General features: G+C 41.0%; 1 protein-coding gene across 1 annotated transcript in view; it reads left to right on the top strand.

Moving 5' to 3' along the window:
• ano6 (anoctamin 6) overlaps positions 1-12,545 on the top strand; it is a 40,730-nt gene that overhangs the window by 6,975 nt on the left and 21,210 nt on the right. Inside the window, exons 2-3 of the mRNA XM_080421710.1 lie at positions 6,155-6,225; positions 7,691-7,819. Coding sequence (XP_080277836.1) covers positions 6,155-6,225; positions 7,691-7,819 — 200 coding nt within the window. The remainder of the gene's footprint in view (positions 1-6,154; positions 6,226-7,690; positions 7,820-12,545) is intronic.

The following is a 12,545-nucleotide window of genomic DNA, read 5'->3' as shown; positions in this document are numbered from 1 at the left end:
ACATTTAATTTCAAGGGCCCCCAGGTATGCAAATAGACCCCCTACTGTAAGCGCGTCTCTTTGGTTCCTATAGCTATCAATAATTTAGCTCTGGACCCCTGGGGGGGTCCATCTCCACTTTAGGCGGCTTTCCATATACATGGACTTACCTAGCCCCACCCCACACCGCCCACCACAGCGACGGTTTCCACTACAATGAAGTGGGTAGAGTGGTGTGTAAGTGGTACTAAACTGGTGCCTAAAAAGTACCCAGTCTTGGGTAGGTCTGAGCTGGGCTAAGCAGGGCTAAAGCTGTGATAAAGCTGATTGGTCGGCTCACAGCTGTGTCTGACCACTCAGGTCTCTGTAAAATGTAAACACTACGGTTGCAGTGTTGCCATGTCCACTTATTATAAGCGACATTGGGCTTATTTTTCTGTAAAGTTGCTTGTAAATATTGGTAGTACTTTTACTCCACTACAATTATCTGAAAACGTATTAGTTACTAGTTACTAGTTACTTTTCAGCTATAAATGATTACATTATAAAACATACATTAACCACTTAAGCCCTATTTTATACCTAGGCTATTTGAAAATAGCCGATCTACAAGCTCACAATGCATCGCATCATTGTAGATCTGCTATTTTCAAACATTTTAGTACTTACTTTTGGTACCTTAAGTACATTTTGATACCAATAGTTTTTGTACTTTTACTCAAGTAATTCCAGACTTTCACTTGTAGAGTGCTTCTACATTGCAGTATTGATACTTTTACTTAAGTAAAACATTTGAGTACTTTTTCCACCACTGCTTGTTTCTAAAATGTAGTTGATTATTTGGGGCTTGTTTCCATATGTTGTTGAAACCAGTGGTTCTTAAACATTTTCATGTCAAGGACCCCCAAATTAATATGTATTTGTCAACATTATATATGTATATATATTTTTTAAATAGCAGATGCACACACTCACAATGCGTAGCATCGCTACGCGTTGTGAGTTTGTAGATCTGCTATTTTCAATTGGCCGTAGATAGTCGCTTCTTTTGGGATTGTTTTCATAGACCTGATTGCTTATTTTTTTCTGCTAAACCTGGCAACAATGAATGTGCGACGATACACGCTAATAATGTTTTTTATATAAGTGATGGCAACGTGTTTAGACACCACACAGGTCTTCCCAACAATAGCGAAGATTAAAGTCAGGGTGAACATGGCCAAATAATAACTTAAGAGCCAAACTAGCTCTGAGGAAGCACGCTAGCATTTAGGCTAACCCTGTAGCCTGAGGCTAAGTTGGTGTGTTAAAGAAAGGGGCGTTGATTTCCTTCGGGAGGGGAGGGGAGGGTGGGGATTTTGCGAGTGGGGACTTTTGTGCAATGGAAACGCAAGACATTTTGAAGCGGTGCGGTGCGGTTCTGGACTGTACTGGACAGTGTCGTGCTTAAGCTGTGATGGAAAAGAGGCTTTTGAGAACCACTGTCCTATGTAACGAATGCCAGTTTAGATAAATTGTAATGGTTATCTAGTGCCTAAATGCCGGTTTAATGTTTGATGGCTAATCACAAGCTTCAATGTGTCACATACCGGCTGGGGTAAGCGACAAAGAGGGAGTCTACACATTAATTAAATGACAAAACAGTAATTTATTTGAAGTTGAAATACTTTAAAGTAAACAAAAATGAACAACAACAATGATGTGTGAATAGGTAGGTATCAGTAGTGTCTGCAGTGTATGGATGAGTGGTGTGTACTGTGCAATGCATGTATGTGAATGTATGAATACAAATAAAGGCAGGAACCCAAACAACACTGCTGCTCACTGGAGGAGAAGAGGAAGAGTGTTAATTTCCTCAGTGCTATATAGGGTTCCCCCCCCCAGGTGAGGCCCAGTGGCTGACAACCTGCCCCACGTTAACCAATCACTTCTTCCTCATGGGAAAGTGGCAGCCTCAGACCGGCAGAGTGGAGAGGCCGTCACAAAATGTTGTCCGTTTGTGAGTAATGTTCTGCTTCAGTGAACTAAAACAGAAAGAGCCAAACAAACGACTGTTTAAATAATGATTACCCCTTTGCAAGTTTTCAGTGACATAGTTCAGTGTCTCTGCTGAGAAGAATGATGCTGCATTCATTGCCTTCTCTTCAGTGTGTTTGAACTTAATTTGTTTTTCTTACAGTAAAAAAAAAAGCCTGTTGTTAAGGAAACTCTAGAGGGAGGAAGTGACTGGTTGGGTGGGCGGGTACAGTGGGAAGAGAATGTACAGTAGTTCCTGCAGGCTGCATACATAAGGATATGTGAATGGATTTAAAGATTTCAGATAAAACTAAGGGACGTATATGCCGTGTAGACTGTGTTTCCTATTGGTATTACTATGTATGTTATAACTTACATGGTGTTGTGTTATTGTTGTCATTATAGTTGTTATTACTGTTACTGTTGTTGCTGTTATTATTGCTGTTGTTCTTGTTGTCCATCTGTGACTCCCCTCCCTCTTTGAATCTCTCTGAATATCTATCTCTCCTCTTTCTCTGAATATCTATCTCTCCTCTTTCTCTGAATATCTATCTCTCCTCTCTCTCTCTCTCTCTCTCTCTCTCTCTCTCTCTCTCTCTCTCTCTCTCTCTCTCTCTCTCTCTCTCTCTCTCTCTCTCTCTCTGGTTCTGATTGAGGTTTCTTCCTGTTGAAAGGGAGTTTTTTTCCTCCCACTGAGGCCAAATGCTTGCTCTGGGGGGAAACGCCAGGTCTCTGCTCTATATGTAAAGTTTCCTGTTCTGATTTGGCACTATAAAGCTACACATATAGGCCTATACAGCCTGGGACAAAATGAACAATTATTCCACAGCTCCCTTTCCAGAGTTGCGTCTCTATGGGCAGTGTTTTCAAAACAACATCTGACTCCAGTTAGGTTTCCCATGATGCACTGCTTGACCGTGGAAACATGGGACCTCTCCGTGTGGAATGATGTGTCTGCTATTTGCTGTTTGTGTAAAGATTTGATGCAGCGCTCGTAATACAATTATATCCCAGTCACCGCACTGTTAAGACTTTACTGTAACGTGTTAACAATAAGCATGTGGGGTTCTTGGTGAGGCAACTTCACCACTGCAAAATTGATATGGAGCAGAATAAGAGGGAGTGATAGCTAGTTGCGACACTGCAACAGCTGGTGAATGATTTGTTCTGTCCCGAAGAACACATGAAAAGAGGGTGGACAACTTTGTCTCTTTGTGGTTGATGTTAAATGAAAGAATTCTGTATAAGGGTGGTGATAGTTGCTGGCTGGGTTGCGCCTGGAAAATCGCCAGTTTGAATCCCCTGGTCCAGCAGGGAAAATCTTGGCAGAGAAAATAAATTATTAACGCCCCACCACCCCTCAGTAAATGCTAGTGGGGTGCTTTTTTAGCAAGGCACTTAAGCCTGAGTTTTCCAGGAACTGTAGCTGCTAGCTGTGAATCAGTGTAGCCTTAGCTTACCTGTGTTTCGTAACCTCATTAACCTGAATGAGGGTGGTGCAGAAAAGGAGCATGTGTGCTCAGCTCAGCATAACCCTGTACTGAATAAATAAAGATAATACACAGAATTAATCTGTCAAGAGTTATGCTTGAATAGACAGTGTTACTGTTGTCTGTAACACAAAGTCACCTTTTCTTGTTAGAGGAAAAGATCCATGGGGTTACTCATCATCTGAATTCTGAATTGTACAAAGAATAATTCGGCAAATGAAATCAAAAGGTTCAGATACTACATCTCACTATCCATATTTGAAAACAGAGCAGGTGTTATGGAGAATTCGTAGGTGAGACCTGAAATAATGAGACTTGAAAACCGACTGCAGTTCAAATCTTTTATTCTGTGCAGTGTGCACAGAAGTCCAGTAGTCAGACAGGTTGTCATAGCCAGTCTGCCGGGTAAAGGCAAGATAACATGTAAATGGTGCATTTATATAGCGTTTTTATCCAAAGCGCTTTATATAGATTGTGCATTACATTCACCCATTCACACACACATTCATACACTGATGGCGGAGGAATCCATTCAAGGCACCAACCTGCTCATCGGGAGCAATTAGGGGTTCAGCGTCTTGCTCAAGGACACTTCGACACACTAACTCTGGGGGAGCTCGGGATTGAACTGGGAACCTTGCGGCTCCCATCCGGCCGCTCTACCGGCCAATCTACCCCTGAGCCACTGCCGCCCAGTGCGCCCACGTCATGCTGCACTTAAATACATTTGAGTAGGGTGTGTCACTTATAGCGTTCACATGGCTAGTGCCAGGCAGGCACAGGCCCTGGCAGGACATAATTTATGTCAAATTATTTATGTCAAGTCATTGATCGCATCTTCTGGAAGGTTCTTCAGCTCTTCAGCACAGTTATCACTAAGTCTCAAACACATTTGTTCTCACTTCATCAAACTTCAAGCTTAAACTATGGTCATTCTTTAATTTTCCATTATACAGGAAATTAACACCAGCCACTAGTCAAGTCGTGCTAGATTTTGGCACAACTGACAGAAACGACTCTGCCACCCACGTAACCTGCCATCATTTGGATCTCCTATTCTGTTCCATTCTACCGTATGGCTATGTGATTAAGTCTTTGGTTGTGAATGGTGCATTTGTCTGCTCTCAAGGCCACTTGGCAGGTCACCAAGCATCATCTGGCAGTTTTTCCTTTGAAACAAAAGCCGGATTTCCAGAGGCATGGCACCACACCACACCACACCACACCACACCACACCACACCACACCACACCACACCACACCACACCACCCACTTGTACCACTGTTTCCATTACAAGAACCTGGGCTTAGTGGTGTCAAAGGGGTCTGAAATGGGTGCCTATTTTGGCACCACCCCAGAGTAGGTCTGAGCTAGGCCAAACAGGGCCAAACACTTCATAATGACTGACAACTCACTGACTTTTTATTTAGACCAGGATTATAGTTGTGATAGATTATAATAGATTATATTGTATTATAATCACTGTTATGATATATTGTAGTGTATTATAATTATCCTGGTTGTAATACATTATAATACTTTATATTGTATTATAATCACGGTTATGGTCTATTGTAGTGTATTGTAATTATCATAGTTGTAATACATTATAATAATGTATATTGTATTATAATCACAGTTATGATCCATTATAGTGTATTATAATTGTCATGGTTGTAATACATTATGATGATTTATATTGTATTGTAATTATTACAAAGTTATAAGGGTCCATTTTGTTCTTACCGATAGCTGGAGAACTCCTGCACAGGTGATTTGCATTTGTACACAGGACAGTTGGCCACTCATCTACATTTATATTGTATTATAATCACAGTTATAAGGGTCCATTTTGTTCTTAGCGATAGTAGGAGAACTCCTGCACAGGTGATTTGCATTTGTATACAGGACAGTTGGCCACTCATCTACATTACATTGTTTGGCAAGAAGCAATGACCTCCACATATGTCCTTATATTACAAAGTGGTGTCAATGACCGGAGTTTACTACGCATACCTGTGGATTTGAGAGGGGGTAGCCTTTGTGTACTGGAAACAGCGGATATTTTGATGCTGTGTGGTGTAGTGTGGTGTGGTGCTAAAGCTGCATCTAAATCCAGCTTTTCTAAGCCCTGCTAGCGGCCACTAGAGGCTGTGCTGCTCCTTACGCCCACCCAGACCAAGGAGATTTGGCTAAAATGTGAAAAACATTCAAACAAACAAACAAACAAATGTTTAAATGATAGTAGCAGAATTGACTGGCATACGGACATATTATTCACTGAAGGAGGCAGTACAGAAAAGGCTATGGTCACCAAAATCAGTTGAACTCAAACTGCAATCTGCCCATTACATTATAATATACAGTATGTTGTGCAAAGTTGTGACATTGTTGCCTGGGGGTGGCGCTAGTGGAAAGGCCATGTGGTCACGCCATAATCATTCGAATTCATCCTCCTTGAAGCATGAATGAATGTAGCAAGTTTCACTGCAATCCAGCTAGCAGGCCTAAAAGATATATAATTGGCTGGTGAAATTGAAAAAGTGGCTTGTGAATGTTGTACGAGCCATTGTGATGTAGGAAGGTTGTTTCCAGCCCTGCCTGTAACAATGCTTGCACTCTCATTCTCGTTTATAAGATGCATGTCTTTTTTTCTGTTTGTCTTATAGTTTACACCCAGGAGTTTTTACCAACATATCAGACTATAGAGGAGGGAGCAGCAGTAACCAAGGTTCCACAGGTGAGTCAACAGTGTTCATGCACCATATTCATTTCATATTTACTTATTTACATACTGTTGAGGTGGCGTGCACCTTTAAGTATTTTTGACACGCCAACCATTTTCAACCTTATCTTCATATAATTGCTCCTGACTAATGCTCATTACATTACTGTAAGATGGTACCATTTCTGTCTGCTCGCTCTGTGTCTCAGAGGTGGGCTGTGGACAGTTATGAAACCTGCCTACCAATGACATCATTAGCCTTTCTCTTCCTGGAAAGTTAACATGCTGAAATAGAAGCCATTGTTCTTGCATAAAAAAACTCATGACTCAAAATATAATCATCATCATCATCATAATGCAAATAGAATAATGCATTAGAAAGCTTACACACAAAAATCGAGCCGAAAGAACTTGAGTCAATGATTACAAAGCTTACCCCGTGAACAATACTATGATATTGTCACGGTCCGCGCCCCGGACCGTGGACTGTGACTTTATTATTTAGCCCTTGTCTGACCTTATATGGTATTGGACCCTTTTGGCCACTCTTTCTGTTGTATTGTTCCCCGTTCTCCTTGTACCTTTATTCTGTAGTGTTGTCTTGGTATTTCCTGTCTGCCCTAGTTGTTGCTTCCTGTATTGTCTCACCAGTATGTCTTTGCAATTGTAGTTCACCTGTGTCTTGTTCTGTTACAGCCAATCATGTGTTAATTGTCCTTTGTTCTCACCTGTGCCTAGTTAGTCCCTGTCTATTTATATGCCCCTCTGTTTGCAGTGTCTGTGTTGGGTCATTAATGTTGTCACTGTGTTCTGTCAGTTACCTGTTGTCTTTATATTCCCTGTTTAAGTAATAAACCCCCCTGCATCTGAATCGTTCTGTCTCCGCTTCACTGTCTGCGCTTGGGTCCTACACTTCTCTGCCTCGCACCGTGACAGATATTGAAAGTTTTGGATATCTATCAGTTCCACTTTGATTTATATATTATTTTTTAAATATACTGTATTGAATTTTTCAAAATGAACATATGGCATATGTGTTTAAACATACAAAACATTTAGGAATCCCCCTCCAGGATTTACAAATTAAATACATAACATTAGAATTACAAGTGAAGATAAATCACCCTAATAAAAATAGTAACAAGCCTTTTGCTCAGCCTTGATGTCATTGTTGCAAAGAGCAACACCCACTAAGATGTGTTTTGGTTTACATACTCCACTGTGGGCTGTATGTCAGCCAACAGTTAATATCCTTGGAGAGCAAGTAGAAGAAGGGCGGGTGACACAGTGTTTGTTGATCCTGCCCTCTTCTCTTCTCTCTGGTGACTTCAATCACGGTCACAATATAACAAACAGCATTACACAGCACAGAGCTTGTCTTTTCTCTGCACACTGAGAGATGTACAACACCATGGACGAAGAGGAATACGAGTTTGAGACCATACCAGACTTACCGGACGAGCTCACTTTTTGTTCCCAGGCCGAGTTCAACGACAAGCCCGACTCGCTGTTCTTCAACGACGGCCTGAGGAGGATCGACTTTGTCCTGGTCTACGAGGATGAGGACAAAAAGGAGTTTGACAAGCGACACACGTTCCAAAGGAAGAAGGTAAGAGCTGGTGGTAGCACTTTATCTGCCAATGCCATAGAACCTAAACCATAAATAAACATTGTTCCAGGTGTTATTTAGGGTGTTCTCTACGGAGGTAGGCAAAGACTGATAATGATTCATGAGTGACCGAAAAACAAAGCCTCAACTTAGCATATTATTTACTCTTCAATATTTGTAAAGGGAAGGGAGTTTGCCTCAGAGTTGAGATTAAGATTAAGATCAAAATTAATAGCTGTTTTCACAGCTATTTGTAACAGAATTCTTTCAACCAGGACTTACCCAGACATTTTTTTCTGAACACATACAGGTTTTCAACACACACAGTGAAATACACACGTGTGAGCTGGCAACTCAGCTACTGTCTTCTACTCTTTGCTACAAAGCAGTGCCAAGAGTGTCAAGTGTCTTGCTCAAGGGCACTTGTTTACACTAGTTGCTATGGAATAAGAGAGCGATATCGACATCCCCAGTGGGGATTTCCCAGCTGGTCCAGGGATACAAACTAGATTCAAAGATTATGATAAGAAACGAGTGGAAGAGAAAGAGAGAAGGAGTGAGGGAGAAGGGGAGAGCAATAACGAACGAACGAACAAAAGAAAGCAGTAGTAGAGAGATGAGAGAGGGTTACAGAGGGAGAGTGTGCGTTTGTCTGAGAGAGAGACGGAGAGGAATTGCTTCAAAAAGGCTTTCAGAACACTTAATATAATCAGCTACTGCACAGAGTATGAAAGATGTGTTGTCAGAGCTCAGCAGTATTTCACTGCTCCTTCAACATCTTACAACATAGACCTCAATACAGTCCCCCAGCTCTCCTACTATAGTACCATTATGATATATGGTTTATATTCATAGAAATACATTTACTGTATACGCGGCCTTACATTTCTTGTAAGTGGATAAAATGGGTACACGTGCAGGTTGAGATTCGGACCGTTTTGACAGACTTCGCTCCTAAACGTCGCTCATGTGCTCCTGGGTTTTTCAATTTAATTTTCTTTACATGAGAATGATAGAAAAGGCTATAGTGAAGAAAGCCAGGCTTAAAGCTACAACACTTGAACCAATCTGTACATGGTAAAGTATATTAACACAATATAAGTAGCACATCTGCAGTGGTTGGAGGTGGTCTCCTACTCTTCCATTGAGAAATGTATTTTAGACATATTTGAAGCACACCAGATTGGACACTAGATGCTCCGCAATCTTTATCGTAGTTCTTATAGGACATCAATGCACTTGCCTTTCTGCACCAGAATCCTATAAATGTACTGTTGTAAGGAGGACATGCATTTTCATTTGACTTGGCTGGCCTGGAGGTGATTTTCCAACACATGCAGAGCTCCTGACACACAGAACACATTCGGGAGTGTTTCATTATGTCAGACTTTCTGCTGGACCAGCAGGACCAGCCCTTTTAGACTAGTGGTTCTCAACATGTGGGCCGGGGCGAGGGTATTGCAAGCGGGCCCTCAAATAATTGACAAAACACAAAGATTTTAATGACAAAATAACATTAATATAAATAAAAAACATGTCAAGCAATCGTCCCTCCAGGCTATGTATGTATTCTATCCTCAATCGTCCCTCCAGGCAATGGGATGTAGTGAGAAAGCCTACTACTTGCTCTGGCTTGTGAACGTGCAGGTTGCTTGCCTGTCTGGAGTGCAGTTTACGTTAGCCATGGTTAGCGCTTGTGCACTGCTGCTCACAGAACTTATAGCTAAATCGTGTTAAAACATAAGTATGTTAGTCATGTAATTACATTGTAGAGACACATTGCTTGTTAGTAGCTCAGGTTCTCACCAGACAAATGGTTTTGTGTAAAATTCAGACATGTATCGCCACTCAGCAAAGCACTTCAATAACAACACAAAACTAGGGATATGGTCAGGGAGGAATATTAGTATTTTGATCTGTAATGCAGGCTATACACCAATCTTTTTAATATTTTACCCCATTGCATTCCATCTCTGATATACACAGACATATCCACCACTTGCGACAGCGGGGCAGAAATATGTTTTTGGTTTAGGAGTGGCTAAATATTGATCTCGACCTCATTACTACGATATCAAATGTTACTACGGAGCCCTGGAGTGGCCGTTGAGGGGTATCGGTACATCCCAACTTATTTAACATTATATGCCCTCCCATAAAGAGTACTGTCAACACGTACTCTACATAAAAAGTGCCTTGAGATAAGTTCTATTGTTATTTGCTTACACTATAGTCACTTTGACTATACTAAATAATCAATTACCATCTTACCATAAACCATTTACTATTACTGCATGTCATTTGTTTTATTATAATTACCTGTATGTTTCAAATCAGACATCTGGTTAAGCACGGAAATAATTCACAAGAGAGCAGAGTAGGAGAGAAAACAGTTCTCCATGTGCTGAGAGGCATGAGGGAGTTATTGTTCTTTGTGTGTCCCAAATAAACCTCAAACCAATCACTGACAGAACACTCAATATAGACTCAAGAAAGTCTTAGAAAAACAACGAAGCAAAGAACCAGCCATTATGTGCACATGCATGCGAGTGTGTTTTGTAGTTGTACACATGCATGTCTCTCTCTGCCTCTCTTTGTTTTTGTGTGTGCACAATACTGCACACGCATGCACATACTGCACGTGCATGCTTGTGTGCTTGCATGCTGCATGTATGTATGTGTCTGTAGGGAATAAAATGCTCAGAATGAGGAAACTCCAGACATGAACGCTAGCCGTACACAGATATCCAGGTGTGTCAGTGTGTTGCAAACACTATCTGTCACAACAAACATACAGACAGAGAGATGTGCAGGGTGATGGTACCTGCAGATTCATGCAGCCAGGATGCATCAATCCTTAGAGATTTACACTAAACTCCTCTACGTGGGTTTTGTAATGTTTACTTCATGCTGTACCGAAAGCAGCTGCCCATCAGCCCCGGTCATGTGGCAATAGAGATCCAATCTAATCTAATGTAATCTAATGAACGAGGCCATGAAGCAGTGATGTGACGCAGCACTGCAGAAAAGGCACATCTCAGTAAGGAATAGAGTTTTAAGACATGAGAATAATGCTTATTCTAACATTGGTGCCTGTGTACAGTATTTCTAACAGGTTTAATCACATGAACCCTAGTGCCTCTATTCTGGGCATGTCATAATATTTATTTATTTTGAAATGTAACTAGAGGATAAGTCCCTTGAGATGCAGCATCTCGTTTTCAAGGGGGCCCTCAAAATAGTACAAACATTCAACGAAAATAGCAGATGTACAAGCTCACAGCGTGCTGCGTTGTGACGCTTTGTGAGCTTGTAGATTTTTGGTGTACAGGGGGAAAAAAGGAGTGGCCCAAGTACAGACTCCTGGGAGACCCTGATCAATAAAGTATATAGGGTTTAAGTGGTTAAAATACAGTACCCAATAGCCATTAGTACTATGTTGTTTTTGAAGACAGCCACAACCTGAAGCATTATGGGTCAAACAAACTATGTTTCTTAGCTAATTCCCTGCTAAGAATCTGGTCAGAGGTCAGTTATGCAACTCCGCCTCTGAGAGCCTTGTGGACAAGGATGATTGCTAGCCAGCACGCGAGAGCAGCACTACAGCAGAACCTGTTGGAATCCTTCAATCCCACATCTTAATCCCAGATGCAACACTGTCTGCCAGGACACTCCCTGAGTTTGTTTTCCTACACACAGACTTGGGTCAGATGTTAGCTGCAAATGATTTGTAGTGTTTGTTTTAAGTTGCTCAAAGTACCAGTTGGGTGGAGAGCATCAGCCATCATCCTGACAGTTACCAAATTGATTTTAAAATACTCAAATACGAATTCAGTTTCTAGGGTGTTTCAGTTCAGTACATGTATGTCTCTCGCCTGGCACAAACCATGAAATGTATTTGTAGACAATGTTTGGTACAGATGTTCTTGGCGTTTAAGTGGACTCTGTGACATCGCCATTGTCACATACAGTGCATTTGTTTGGGACTGTTCCAAATATATAGGAAACATTTTAATTATTCAGAATAATTGAAATGTCTTCTTGGGTGATAATGAATCCAACAGGTAGAACCATTATTCTAATAACATATGGATTTATTTGCGGGTCAATATTTGGCTTTGACAACAGCTTTTACATTAACAAAACTTATATGATGTGTTTTCATACATCATGTTACTCGTGTGTTGTGCCAAACCAGACACAGATATGTGTCCCATAACGTCCCATTATTTGTTAGACTGTATATAAAATAGATTCCACAAAGATAACCCAAATTACTTTGCATCACTTCGTATCTTTGACACATTGTTTGTTTACACTGTAACATCCGTTTGGTTACATTTGTACACTGTTAAATGAAGTCTCACAGACAGTGTAGAAAGCAGGTGTTCCGAAACCTTTCCTCCGGCTGCGGCCCCTCTGTTGCAATATAGCTTTAAAAAAGAAAATAACGAATATATATAATGATTTTCTTTAAAATATGTTTGTTTTAAAAATGTCCTCTCCTTTCCAATTGGCTTCTCGCCCCCACTTTGCAAACCTGTGTACTAGGGAAGCAAAGAACTGATCCATAGCAGCTCTGCTACAGACAGTAAAACCTGATATGCAGTATGAGATTATGATGTCCCAGGAACCTTCCCCATTACAAGCAGGGTGTTCCTCCATTTACAGTGTAAATAGTCTGCGGGATGAGAAATATATTGATCCTTTTTGTTTAGTTTTTTGC

This window comes from Gymnoscopelus braueri, assembly GCF_963280865.1.
Source record: "Gymnoscopelus braueri genome assembly, chromosome: 23".
Lineage (NCBI taxonomy): Eukaryota > Metazoa > Chordata > Actinopteri > Myctophiformes > Myctophidae > Gymnoscopelus > Gymnoscopelus braueri.
Note: the sequence above shows the minus strand (reverse complement) of the source record. Positions and strands in the feature narration are given on the sequence as shown.